The sequence below is a fragment of the Parasteatoda tepidariorum genome, chromosome 4, assembly GCF_043381705.1.
Source record: "Parasteatoda tepidariorum isolate YZ-2023 chromosome 4, CAS_Ptep_4.0, whole genome shotgun sequence".
Lineage (NCBI taxonomy): Eukaryota > Metazoa > Arthropoda > Arachnida > Araneae > Theridiidae > Parasteatoda > Parasteatoda tepidariorum.
Genome location: NC_092207.1, coordinates 32,569,467 through 32,584,809, shown reverse-complemented (window position 1 = coordinate 32,584,809; position 15,343 = coordinate 32,569,467). Strand labels below are relative to the sequence as shown.

At 30.7% G+C, this 15,343-nt stretch overlaps 1 protein-coding gene across 2 annotated transcripts in view; it reads right to left on the bottom strand.

The window, feature by feature from the left end:
• Positions 1-759: 759 nt before the first annotated feature.
• The window catches only part of LOC107442863 (fibrillin-1), a 59,455-nt gene continuing 44,871 nt past the window's right edge, over positions 760-15,343 (bottom strand). Inside the window, exons 22-25 of one of the 2 annotated variants that reach the window (XM_016056527.3) lie at positions 14,110-14,241; positions 11,739-11,868; positions 3,719-3,975; positions 760-2,100 (exon numbers count right to left, since the gene is read on the bottom strand). In XM_016056527.3, the coding sequence (XP_015912013.1) occupies positions 1,943-2,100; positions 3,719-3,975; positions 11,739-11,868; positions 14,110-14,241 (677 nt within the window). In that variant the 3' untranslated portion in view covers positions 760-1,942. Of the gene's footprint in view, positions 2,101-3,718; positions 3,976-5,540; positions 7,844-11,738; positions 11,869-14,109; positions 14,242-15,343 lie in introns of those variants that run through there. The other variant, XM_016056537.3, reaches the window with a different exon arrangement.

Here is a 15,343-nt window from a genome sequence, read left to right as displayed (position 1 = left end):
TGTTTAATATATGCAGTTTTACTGTAAAATTTCTGAGTCTCCTAAGATCTTTTTCTGTATTTTTAAAGGAATTTTCCATTTATACTCTTTATGATATTAAATGAGACTTAAGATTGATTTCCAGTAGATTCTCATTTTTTTAACAAAAATTCTTTTTACAATGCATATTGCAAATTTTAGAGGAATAAGAAAAATAACGATTAGTCATTTTATTTATTATCTCCGTCTTAATATGCGCATATTATTGAAAATATTTAGACCAGAAGTGTAGGTTATTCCTTTGACTGGATATTATTTTGAAATATTAAAAAATAGATGCGAAATAAGACAATATCACAATACTGTAAAAAATTCTGGGTCAAATTACGGTATAAAGTATTGGCGCATTTTGGGAGCAACATCCGTAAAAATCCATTTTAACCGTAAAATATTATACCGTAATTATTAATGAAAAAATTACGGTATATCAGATTTTTGCTCACAATATGTTATGGTAAGAATGTATTTTACAGTAAAGAGTACCGGCACCCTGAGTGCCGGCACTTTTATCCAAAACTTTTTGTAATGTACGTTAAAAATTGTAAAAGAATAAAAAAAAATGAAACCTTCATATAATAGTCAACTTGAGAAAATACTATTAATTCCTGTTATGCAAAATAAATATACATGGCTTTATTCTATTTTTCGTATTAAGTATTTCGTATTTCACAGCTGTATTCTGAATGATCCTACTTTGAAGATCCAATAAAACGTAACAAAGAAGCAAAGAAAAAAAAATTATTCCCCATTTTACAGTACTAAGAAATGAACACTGACATAGAAAAAAGAACATCGACTTAACATAAAACATTAAAAAACAAACACCGGGATATTTGTAGTATGAAAGCAACAATGAAGTTTAAACAAATCAGATAACAAAGTTATGGCGTGAAATCGCATAAAGTAAAATAAGATTGGATCATGGAATTATTGAGTAAAAGAAAAATTCAACGTATGGAGTAATATTAAATCAGATCACAGAAATATGGCGCAAAGCAAATTGGATCATATAATTACGGATTAAAATAATAACAAGCAAAAAATTATGGTGTAAAATAAAATTAGATCATAGAATTACAGAGTAAAATTAAACTACATTATAGAAATTCATGGAGTGATATTAAATCAGATCAACGAATTATGAATTAAAATGAAATCAGGTCATAGTATTAGGAAGTAAAATAACACTAGACCAGATCAAATCAAGTCAGAGAATTATAGACCAAAATTTAGACACATTATAGAATTACATGGATTGTATATGGATTAATATTTCCAATAAAGCCATATGTAACAACAGAATTACATGGAGTGATATTAAATCAGATCGAAGAATTATGAATTAAAATGAAATCAGATCATAAAATTATGGAGTAAAATAACAAGCAACAGGCAAAAAATTATGCAGCATAAATTTAGTTTGTCGAGTAAAATTAAACTACATTTTAGAATTACATGGAATGATATTGAATCATATCAAAGAATTATGAATTAAAAGGAAATCAGATCATAGTGTTATGAAGTAAAATAACACTAAGCAAAAAATTATAGAGTAAAAAAAATTATATCATTGAATTACAGATTACATAGAGTGATATTAAATCAGGTCATATAATTATGGATCAAAATAAAATCAGATCATAGAATTATGAAGAAAAATAACTTCAGGTAAGAAATTATGGAGTAAAGTATATTGGTTGATCATAGAATAACTGAGTAAAATTAATCAGCTTAGTATAATTACATGGAGTAATGTTAAATCAGATCATAGAATTATGCATAAAAATGAAATCAGATCTTAGAATTATGCATAAAAATGAAATCAGATCTTAGAATTATGCAAAAAAAAAATGAAATCAGATCATAGAATTATGAAGCAAAATAAATCACTAATTTCTGATAGCTAAAAATCATATTGAGAAACTATGATTTGAATGAGAGCTAAATGCTTTGAAGTGGAAGTGTATCTGATCCGTGGATTAGAGTTCAGATGAATTGTCATCAGAATTTTCAACAGCAATTCTTGAGGACCGTGTATGGATTTTCTTATTCGTAAAGAGCCTGAAGAGAAAATTTACAAACATTTTAATTTAATAAAATACTTTTTTTTAATACAGATACACCAATAAAGCATTTTCTTTTAAAATTATGCATATTCCTATCGAATAAACAGTTTTTACGAAAAAAGTTTTTTAGTGGGAAAGAGATATATTTTAAATTTGTTTGTTGGTCTGGTACGTTTTTGTTAATTTTTTTCTTTCAAATTCAAATAATTGTTTAAATAACACATTTTGAAATATTTTTCAGCCCATTATTGTCTAGCGTCCTTTTTACGGGTCGATTAAAATATGCTCCGCATTCTCAGACAATTCATTTATTTCCTTAAAATTTAGTAAACCTCTGCACGTATCAAACATTCGATTGATAATATGGCCTTTTTTTAATTTTCCTCTAAGATTGAAAAGTTTTTTTTCTATGTTTATATAAAAATTGCCAAGAATAAAAATTTATAAATTAGTAATCAACATCAATTCAATTTAATATATAAATAAATAAAGCAAGCTTAACACTTTTTTGCCTTTCCTAAACTTATAGTTTCAAATACCTTTGTTCAAAGTTGAAAATTGGCGAATCAATAGCACTCAACTGATATTTTAACAAATCGTACAGTGTTTAACAGCATAATTGCTTCTAACAATCTAGGGCATTCGCCTCCAAATGAGTTGACCCAGGTTCGAATTACAACGGGGGTTGGTTGATACGAATCCTGCTTCCGGCTCGCATCAACTACAGTGCTGATGTAAGATATCCTCAATGGTAGACGGATTATTGCTTAGAATCCCCTTGCCATCTGACAAATCGCAGGAGATTTTCGTGGTTTTCCTCTCCATGTGACGCAAATACTGGATAGTTCCATCAAAAAGTCTGCCACGAAGACTAGTTCGTTCCAATGTTTGTTTCAAGGGCTCCCATATCTTCTGGGCTGGGTTCAAAATTACAAAGCCACGGAGTTAAACATAGATAGTAAACTCAGAATTGGGTCGGCTGTTTAACGTTGGTTATAAAATAATATAAAATACAATATTTTTTTTTGGAAATTTATTTATTTAACTAAATTTTTTTTACGTGTGTAATTAAGTATTAGATGTGCAGTTATCAATCAAAGAGATTATCTCCAAGAATGATTTTATTTTGTTTTGTCACTGGCATTGAACAGCTGATCGATACTTGAATACTGATAGAACTTGTGGCAAGAAATGTTCAACTTCGCAGCTTTGTAATTTTGAACCTAATCCAAAAGGCAAAGGAACTTCTGGATGAACCATTATGACCATGTTGCTTTAACAAAGAGATTTTTGATGGGACTGACGCGCATTCGTGATACACGGAGAGGAAAATCACGAAACCATTCCTGGTTTAGCCTGATATCAAGAAGACTAGAATCCGTTTACTACTTGAGATATTTCGCGTTAACACTGTAGTGGATACGATCCGGGAGCAAGATACAAATCGACCTGTCATCCCTGGGATTCAAACCAGATCACTTCATTCTGAGGTGGGTGCTCTATCTTCTGTGCCACTCCAGAGAAATAACTTGACGGAAATTAAATAATCTTTATAAATTTTTAAAAAAAATAATGAATGAAAGGTAATTAACACGAGATAGTTAACTACTCACCTACACCTTGACCTTTTAAAATGTCGAACAACTCGTTTTCGTTTCCCTCCAAAATGTGGTAGCTGGTGTGGAAAGTGACGTCAGAATTCGCTATAGCCCTCATGGTAGTCAGGATGAAAGGTTGCGGCAAGTAAGGGATGGTCGGCAAGGCCAACGTCTGAAACGTCACAGTCTGAGTATCGTTAAGGATGCAGTCGACGTCGTTCTGAGTACATTTCTTTCGGCAAATTATTGTGTCGTCAGTGTTCACATTCTGACTGTGAATATTAAAGATAGAATGTTTTAAGAATCGTCGATGGACGTGATGCACATCTTTTAAAAGCCATACATTGCAGATGTAAAAACTTTATTTTTTAAATGTAAAAACTTTTTTTAATTCCCTATAAACTACAATAATAGTTTTTTTTGTAACCACTAGTAAAATCTTTTATTTAAGTTTATGAAATATCTCTTAAACCTTGCAACAATGCTTACGAGACATTAATGAATAGTTTTAAACGCAACTTGGGAAAAATGTTCCATATGATTTCAAGGGCAATACTTTATTCCGATGACATTTATTTATTAAAAAGAAAAACAATCTATTATAGATCAATATATATTTTATTATAAGCTTTGTGTAAAATTGTGTCCATTCAAAATTAATATTCTATAATAATAATACAGAATTGTAAATCATTATTACAAAATAATCTTTTAGTAAACTCTTTGGCATAAAAACATTTAACGAGTTTTTATAGCAAATAAGGAGAATTAGAAATTTAAAAAACAAAATTTGCTGATAAAGTTGTAATAGTAACCGAGCAAATTTTTTAATACAACAAAACTTTAATCCAAACGTTATCTTTAATAAAATGCTTGCTAATAAAATTATTGGTGTTTACAATTGGATGCCTGAAAGTGACGTCAACGTAGGTAAATCGTGGCATTTGTCGATCCAATTAAATCTGACGTCAGAGCAGGTATCCAATTAAATCTGATTTAAATCACTTGGTTCTCGAGGTGGAAGTTCCCAATTAGATCTTAACAGAATAAGGGAAATGTTTAGACATAGTAAACATGAGAATGAGCAAACAGAATTCTTTTTAGTGAATACATTTTATGTGAATATTTTCAACCTCGAAAGTAAGAAAACTTTTCTTTTGTGTTTAGAAACAAATATTGTTTCAAAGCATTCACGGGGGTTGGTGAGCGACAGTGATCAAAGGATTTTCTCCAAGTTTTTTTTTTTCTTCTTTTTTTTTGTTAATATATACCGATATTCTAAAAATATATTCCGATATACAATAAGAGTTGGGTCAAGCAAGCGGTTTGATTACTTTTACGATCGCCAATGAATTGTAAGGTTTTCAAGCAAATACGGCATTTTTAATTGCCTTGATTACAATTTTGTTCGTATAATCAAGTGAGTGGCTGATTTTAGTCAATTGAAACGTCTTCGAGTTTTATCAGATAAATACAATATTGCTAATCAGTAAGCGTAATTTCAATTTCAATGGATTTTATATTGATAATAAATTGTTTCGCTGATTAAAGTATTCTTTTTCACTTTATGTAAAAGAATTTGGAGTAGTATTTTTTTCTAACTTTTATATTTGAGGGGATAGTGAATTTTGAAGTATAAAACTCTCGCCTGAGAGAGAATCAAATCTTATTAGATCTGTCTGTGAAGTGAATGTTTATGAATCTAGGGTTATTGCTAAAACAATTAAGCATAGTTACTGTATAATTATGTTTTTACGTGAGAGGTTTTAATTTTGTTTATTTTTTCAGTTTCAGATGTTGATTTGGATGTGTGAGGAATAATATAGATAAGAAAACAAAACTCTAAAATATTTTTATTTAAAATAAATTAGTAATATCAATACCATCTAGAAAAATACATTTTAAAATAAGAAAACATTTCGAACTTAATTTCATTTGGCAGTGTTATCTGTACATTGTAACATTCATAAGCATAAAAAGAGCCTTAAAACATTGAGCAATAAATGCAATTAGTTTTTTATTCGAATTTTTGCACATTTAATTCAGACGTATCAATTTAGGTGTCGGAAAAAAAAATAAGTTCCAGAATAAGTCGTAGAATTAGCAAAAAATAAACATAAAAAAGCGAATAATAATAAGTTTAAATTTCACAATTAACAATATCACTCTATAAGGGTTCTGATATAGCAGCTGAAATTTGAAATTCGGCTGTTAAATTGCTGTAAATTATTAAAAATATATGTAGAAACCGGCAGTGTCTACTGCAGACTGATTGACTTTTCAGAAATAAACACCTGTCATCTTCACAGTGTGACTGACTTTTCAAAAATGTACATGACAGCGGTGTTTCACATAGTCTAATTGACTTTTCAGAAATCGACTTTTCCAAAATATATCTAAGAAATGCACTGTGAAAAATTTTGTATCAAATTACGGTATAAAGTGGCGGCACTTTAGGTGCATCATCCGTAAAATTCCCTTTTATTGTAAAATATTATACCGTACTTTTTACAGTAATATTTATTTAATTGGAGTGATTCAGGGATTTCACGGTAATTATTAGTGCAAAAATTACGGTATATCTGATTTCTTGTTCCTTAACAGTTTCCGGTAAAAGAGGATTTTCTGGAAAAAAGTACTGGCACCCTGAGTGCCGGTACTTTTTACCGTAATTTGATTAGGAAATTTTTACAGAGCAAAGTTTTAATGTGTCAAATGAAGAATTTTTTATAATATAAGCCAGTTCTACTATTATTTTAGAGCATTCAAAAATAAAACAGCAAGCAATTTTCACCCGCTTATTTTCAATTCCTGTAGTTTTTATTTGGAAATCTTGATTGCTCTAACAGAGTCAGTCATAATTTATCTCCTGGGTTTTCAGAAGACAACAAAAAAACTTAAGACAAATACAAAAGTCACAAATTTTGCTCTAAATACAGAAAAAATTTAAGTTTTATTTACAACCAGTGCAGGTTTTCCAGATGTGTGAACCATTAATTGCATGGCATTAATAAATACGATAGGTTAGTTTCCGCTAGACTGTATTCAAAACGATAGAGTATCAATGGTACTGACAGCACGTGTGATCTTTCACGTAGTTTTGCTAACAAAAGGGGTAGGAAAAGATGGTCAAAATCCACAGAAAAAGTCACTCGCGAGACGTGCTGTCAATACCATAGTATCTTGTTGAATAGAGTCTGGCAGTAACTATGCATTGTTGTGTGTGCCGCGTGCAAAGGGTTCTCATACAACATATGCAACGACTCTAAATGAAATTTGATTTATTTTTGTATTTAGTGTAAGGTTTGTTTCTGCCGTATTCGTCTTAATTTTTTTATTTACTACAGCCTAGTTTCTGAAACCAGGAAGGAATCATGTACTGTTTGTCTAAGATAGATACTCTGCCAGACATTCGTCTGGAGCTGTGGCGGTGACTATGGTAACGAGGTATGATTTTTTTAAGTAGGGCTGCGTGGTCCCTCTTTGGGACTGGTTTCGGCGAGAGGAAAGGAGACCTCTTCATCGAAGCTACCCTCCCTAAAATAACCTCTTCTTGTTTCCATAGCACCAGACTGCCGCAGACTTAGTGGCGGTCAGAGTACCTATCTTAGACAAACAGTAAAACCCTGTATTGAAAAAGAGTTTTTAGTTTACATCACAATCGAGACTATATTCGAACGCAGCTGTATGGCGAGTGAGTTCACATCTTCAAATTTTCACCTCCAAGACTGAAACTTTTAAAAGTTATATTCTGTGACAAATAAGAAGATTTTTGCAACGGCTGTTCCTCCATACAACCCATTATGGTAGATCTTCATGACGAGATCCAATTCTATTTCTTGTGGTCCTGTTATGCTTTTTGTTAAGGCTATCATGGCTTCGTTGTAAGCAGTCCTTCTCAAGTGAAAGTAATCTTTGGTTGCTGGTGTTGTTCCCGGCGGAGCCCTGGCACTCGTCAGCTGCAATTCAAACTGGACAGTGGTTGATTGGAAGCTTGGTCCTCGCATGGTGAAGAGGTCCACCTGTCCTGACAGAGGGAGCCTCATGTTGGACACGAAAGTGATGTAGTTGTAGGAATAGGAAAGGGGTTCTTTTAGACAATCACCTGTCTGACAGTCCCTGGTCACTCGCTTGCACCGGCTGCAAGAGAAAGGTATGAACATGAGAAGAAATCTGCACCTGTGCATAATTCTTTTACAGATGATTGTTCTTTAAAAATTCATTTATTATAAAGGAACAAAAGTAATTAAAAAAATTTCATGTATTGAAAAATTAAATTGTGTTTTATGAGTTATAATTTAATTTTGCTTGAAAAGCCAAATTAAAATAAATATTGGAATCATAAGCAATCACAGCAAAGAAAATCTTGCTATTTTTAAAGAGAATATAAGATTACTTTCAATAGTCAGATAGGGTTGTGAATTATGATTAGCTGTTATAACAAATAAAGATGTAGTACTCATTTTTATGATCTATCAAGATTCACAATTATTTTATAATATTTTGACTTTTTTTTTTTAAAAAAAAAAACAACTATTTATTAGAGAAGAATATTAAGAGTTGGAGCAAATATTGGGTTGTTTGGAAAGTAATTTCATTTTCTTTCCTCCGTGAAAATAAAGGCAATTTTTTTAATGTGAATAAATATTTTATTAAATCACTCTGGTCTAATACGCTTTGCCATCTTTCTAGCAGTTGCAGGAATTTACTAGAATAAAATTTTTGTTCTTTTCTGGCAAAAAAAAACTGATCTAGATGAATTTTGACCTCCTTATTCGAAACAAAGATTTTACCACCTAAAAAATTTTGCAGTGACAGGATCATTTTTGTAGACTATCCATTTCTTGTCTCTAGTGATGATGCGCTTCAAAAAAGGATAATTTTCTTGACGTCTGAGAAGCAAATCGCAGACGTCCACGTGACGGCACAAATTTCTTTCTGGAACCCATATATCGCGCTTTGAGGTTAAACCATTAGGCTTTTCAAATGGTCATGAAAAGTCAAATTTGATAAATTTAATATCTCGGAAACCTCACGAGTTTTATTCAGCTGTTTGCATCAGTTAATGCCTTTATTGCGTCTTCATCAGCTTAAGAGGGCGTGGTAAAATCTTCGTGCATCTCATTCTAAATTGTGCAAAACAGTTTTCGCGCGGGTGTAATGCCAATACATCTTCTGCATGTATATCGTATAATTTTTTCTTGTTTGAGCAGCATTTCGTCCTCTATGTAGTAAACCACTTTCGAAAAGTCATCAACCAAAAACTACTGCTTAGAATCAACAGAACTTTGCCACAAGCAAGCGTTGCTTTATAAGCTATCAAAATATACAATGATTATGCAGCTTAAGTGCGAAATTAGCTGTGAGAAAACATAGTAAAGTTCTCTGTTATGAAAAAACGAAATTACATTCCAAACAACCCAATAATTTCCAAAAATTAATAGAAATAGCAATATTTGCACATTGCAGTTGTAGGTTTTACTAAGATATTATAATAAATTGCCTGCAACAGTTATAAATAATTTGTTAATTAAAATACTTCGTTAATTAAAAACGAAGTATACATTTCTCATAGGTAAAAAATACATTTAAATTAAAATGACGATTATGGTTTAGTTTGAAAATTTTACAAGAACATCTCCTCAACCCTAGTTTTAAATGAAAGAAAATACTCAATAAATAGAAGAATCTGACTTACTCATATCAACAAAGAAACAACAATATTGTACAGATTTCTTCTCTATTTATACCTTTCTCTCATATATTTCAAATTTTTTCACAAATTGTAAAACTAAAAACTACCAATCGCTCAATTCTTAATAACCAATATCGAAAGCTTTAAAAATAATCCCTAAATTGACTTAAATATGAATTATTTGAAAATTAGTTCATGTAAGAAGTTTATTTAAGACGCATAATTTTCTAACATTTTGTTTCACGTTTTTACTTTAAATATTATTTTGTTGACATGAAACACATTTTTTTACCTGTATTATTGCAAAAAAGAGGACACTGGGTATACCGTAATGACTGACTAGATAGCTTTAGAATCCTTGTAGATGACGAAGTAAATAAAATATGCAAATTAGGGATTGCAAATAACGCAAGGAAAAACAAAAATACGATAAAAATTTAACGAAACATTGTTGAGAAAAAGAAATAAAAAAAATAAAAAAATCAGTTTGATTGCCAGATAGCTTATTGTTAATTTTTACAGTGTAATGTGTTTATAGTGTAAAATTTTTTTAAGTGGTGATGTGTTTAATACCACATTAAAATTTATATAACATTTAGATGCTTACTTAATATTTTGTTAATAGCTTGTCAAGCTCTTATAAATTTTTTTTCAGAAACTTTAATTTGGTTTCGTGAGCATTAATTTGTGAACTCCAATGGGTGCATTATTTTTACATAATTTTTGACAGAGATACTAAAAATATACGATAAAGGTATCGGGGAACGTTCCATAATGTCTGTATAAATTAACGTTTGTATAAATTAACGGCCGAATAAATTAACGCTCAATTCTTCAAATTTAACAGACATTTCTTAGAATGTTTAGTGGGAGTGATTTTATAATTTCTACGCATATTTTTTTCTGCTTAAATTATGTTAATACAGCACATGTTTTACATTATTCAAAAATTTTTAAATTTTTGAACATTGTCCTTACTTTTGCGCCATTTACGTTAAGACAATTTTTAGAAGCATTCAAATAGGTATTTGTCAGTTAAAAACAAAACCATAAAACAGTATTAAAGCACCCATCTAATATTACCAACAGCATAATTTTATTGTTTTAAATCTAAGATAATTAGTGAGGGCCGCAAAAATTATTCGTCGGCAGCAAGATTACAAAACTAACAGCCTACAAACAGCGATAATTCATCAATTTTGAGCTTTTTCCCAATGGGAGTGATTTTTACTTTTCTTTTGCCTGTTCATAAAGTTATAAAATGCATCACCAGGGGTTTGTTCAGAAGAAATTTGGGTCCCTTAACGGACCCTTCACAAAATATGTTTTCATGAAAACGAACCCTTCACAAAATATTTTAACTTAAAAACGGACCCTTCACAAAATGAGTTTTCCTTCAATCGGACCCTTTACAAATTTCTTTATCTTCATTACTGTTTTGTTAATCCAATAAACTCTTCCCAGGGGCGAAACCGAGAAAGACAGATGTAAACGAATTAAGTTATGTCTTTGTCAGACGCTTCTTCCTTTATTCGTCCGAAATGAATATTCTGCGTTCAGCAGTATAGGCTAAATAACAAATATTTGTATGTTGCATCTCTAATTTTGAAGCAGCAATTGCTGTTTATTTTTGAAAATTTATTTTTTTTATTATAATTTTACAGTGCTGAGCATAATCTTATTACAATTTAAAAACTCCTTTAAAAAGTATTTTGCAATAACCGGACCCTATTTATACAAATTTATAAAAATTATTTTATATCCACAAATTACGAGTAATTTTTTCTCAATTTTATAAAAAAAACCGGACCTTTCACAAAATGTCTGGACATACCCCTGATCACACATTTCCATGACTGATGTAGTTTTTTAAAGGTAAAGTGCCATTGATCGGTATTCTTTTCACAGATGTTATTTATTTGTAAGTGCCATTGCATTATATTTCCCATTCTGATATTTTTACTAAATTAAATTTTGTTAATCGTAACTTCCGGGCATAAAAATGCCCCAACGACTGAAGAAATATGAATAAATGCAATAAAAGAAATTAAAAATTAATACTAAGTGTGGCAAACGCGAGTGAAAATTCTTTTAAATGCCTTTCGGTATTAGAAAGGTATAATATTTTGCATTCGAATTTTGAATTCGAAAATAAATTCTGATTGTTTCTTCTGTTTCAGGAAAAACCCCTTATCTTTCTCCATCCTCATAAGATATGGAACAGTCCATTCCTAAAGGGAGGCAGATTGCAATTAAAGAAATAGTGCTGTGCACTTGCTTTTTTCCAGTCCGGCTATAGATTTTTTTTTTCATTTGTTGCGTAAAATTAAAATGACTTACTTTTTGTGAGAGTTATCTTTATAATAGTTGGGTGGACAGTCGATTCTATTACATTTATAACCTCCTCTAGTGTTTAAGCAAACAGCTTTGTCATCATTACACACATTTTGTTCACGGCATTCATCAATATCTGAAAAAAATTATTTTGATTGACAATTAATTAATAAAAAGATCTAGTTTGGCCATGAATAATTGAAAATTTTTAAATTTCTATTAAGAAAACTCAAATCCAATTCTAAATAGAGTTATTCTAATTTAAATGAACATTGCAATTGCGTCTTATATTTAATGGCAAAGTGCAGTGTGAAAGAAGAAAATTAATTTATTAATAAATAAACAAAAAACAAACTACACTGAATATCTTTTGACAAGCTTTGAATTTTCATATAATAAGATTCAAACCTTGTAGTTCGGGAGGTAAACCTTGACTAAATTTATTGAAATAAATATACGATTTTTATCACTGGGGAAAAATTCTTTTCATTTGCTTCAATAGTTTCAGAGATATGGCAGAATACGAAAAAAAAAATTAAGAAGCTTAAACTTTTTTTTTTTACTCTTTTCTCATTATAGTTTCCAGATTACAGCAATCTCCCCATATATTTTGAGGTTCGAAAAAATTTGAATATCGATTTTGAAAACTCTCAAGAAAGTTTCATATTTAAAAAATAAGTATTTGCGCCTGAGTTTGTAACCTAAATCATTACTTTCACTTATTAATTAGCACATTTAAAATCTATGCTCTAACCAATAAAATTCCATTTGTATTTGCGAAAATGCAAACATTAGGTAGAAAGTTATTCAGAGAGTGTATTTTTTTTTACATTGAATAATTTATACTTTTAATTAAAAAGTTCAGTTTTTGAATTGTCAGGAATAACAAATGCAAGTAAAATTAAATAAAAAAGTAGCATTTTTAAGTACACAAGCGAAAATTTAAATTGTTAAAGAACAAGCTCAATTTATAAGACTAACTACAAAACTAAAAAGATATTTTATATACTGAGAAATAGCTTTTGGCTATTGTCTTTATTACATCTATTTGAGCAAAATAATTAAATATATTATCAAAATACAATGAATCATTATTAAGGTCAATCAAAGAATGTACTACATTAAAATTGCAAAAATAAATACACAGCATTTACATGATTTAGCTCAAAGTAAAAAGATGGGCTGTAACAAAATATCTATACTTTTAGGTACATCCAAAACATGAATCGTTCATAATTAGATTTTTGCTTCCACTTTTTATACTTTTCATTAAAAAAAGCAAAAAAGTGAAGTAAGGCATTTCTGCAATAATTCCTTGCCAGCCAGTGAGGTCAAAGCTCTACAATTTCATGAAAAATAATATCGGCAGGCTTTGGCACTGGGAATCGAATCCCAGTTCCTCACAATGACAGTTCAGTTCCTTAACCACTAAGTGATGAGAACTAATTAACTTTTGATAATATTTTTTTTAAATTTAAATAATAATTTGCGGTCAGTAATGTAAAGTTTTTCATTACATGCTAGGTGAGGATTTTTAACTTATATTGATTAGAGAATACCTTGTATTTTATCATTTACAGGTATATATTATCTGTATACACCGAAGAGCCATTACATTATGACCACCCTGCTACCTGCTAATAACATGTAGGGCCACCTTTAGCCCTCAAAACTGCTAGTACCCACCGTGGCATTGATTTCACAAGGTGCTGATAGGTAGTCTGAGGTATCTGGTACCAAGCGCTCACCAACTGGTCCAGCAATTCCCTCATATTGCGAGAGGGTAGCGTGGCAGCACGAATTTGGTTTTCCAAGTAGGACCACAAATGTTCTATTGCATTAAGGTCAGGTGAATTTGGGGGCCAAGACATGACTTGAAAGTCACTGGAATGCTCCTCGAACCAATCCATGACGATTCGACCCTTATGACATGGTGCATTATCCTCCGCAGGAAAAACTGTTGCCATGAGTGGGTGAATCTGGTCTGCAACTATGTTCAAGTAGCTTACAGACGTCAGGAATTGTTCTATGAGGATTATGGGTCCTAATGTGCCCCATGAAAACATTGTTCCTGGGCGAGAAACTATGAAAACCTGGGCGAGCCCATTGTTATAGATGGAGGGGGATCATAATGTAATGGCTCTTCGGTGTATATACTGTATATGGTAATATGGTATTTTACCATATATTAAGAGTTCTGAATAAAATATATTTAAACTGTCTGTATAAATGAATTTAAAAATTTTAAAAATTACTTTTTTAAATAAAATGAATTACTGTTTTTAATATTAACTAAAAACGGTTAAAATTAAGTAGAATTGATATAAAACTAAGGATACTTATTTTAAAAACGAAAAGTACACAGTCGCAGAAATACCTTGGCAGGTTCTTCCGTCCGATGCTAATCTGTAACCACTTGGACAAGAGCATTTGAAAGATCCTGGTTCGTTGATACAGAAACCGATGCAAAGATTCCCTAGACCTCCATACACTTCGCATTCGTTTATATCTTTAATACAAGAAAAAATATATCATATTTTGAGTCAATTACTTTTCATAAATAACTACACAAAAAAATTCAAATTAAAAAAAAAGAGATTGGAATAGACATTTTATGAAATAAATATTCCCTTAAAATACTCCCTCTGTCTTAACCATCTTGGATTTTTTTTTTGATTTTCTTTCTCTCGTGTTTTCTATCTTTAATAAAACTTTAATGCTGTAATGATGACGTTAATTCTTCTATAGGGTATCACTTCCAAAAAAAAAAACACTTTTTCTCAGTACAACTTTCCGATTTTGCATCTACTTATTCTAATTTGTCCTCACAATAAAATGTTTTCCAGGCATAAAAAGTAAAGTGTATGTGTTTCTTTTACTTACAATTCCTAATAATGTATATCTACGTATTTTGATTCGTCCTCACAATAAAATGCTTTTTATACATAAAAATTAAATCACATATTTTTTCTTGCTTACAATTTTTCTATTCTGCATCCATATATTCTAAGTTGTCCTCATAATAAATTGCTTTTCATACAGTAAAAAAAATTTCTCAAAGATTGAGAAAAAAAAGCTTTGAAACAAATAATACCAGTGTATACAATATGTATACCAATGTATACCCAATGGAACAATAAAACCAATGTATTTAAAATTGAGGCAGCATATACCCATACAAAATACATAGTCTCAAAATTGATGTGGGGGGAGATATGTGTGAGGGAGATGCTTTTTGGCTCCTCGGTTTCGAACCAAGGGCCTCCAGAAGCACCATAGTTGTACAACTCAGTCCACGAAGAGTTGGGAAGTTTTATGTAGTGGCATATCATGACCTACTAATTTCTAATTTTAATGGTACTAAGAGTTGCAATATGGAAAAAAAATGGTACCAATAGTTTAGTCAGGAGATCGGAAATTTTAACTTCATTTTTTTCCTAATTTGCGATATCTGGAAATGTAAAATGCTTCCTAAGTCTCATTGTACATGGATGTACAACTATATGGTTGCTAGAGCATTCTATTACGAACCCAGAAGTCCTTGCTTCGAATCCTGCTGGCAGCTAACGAATATCTTTCCCACACATTTCCCCCCCTCCCACAACACTTTA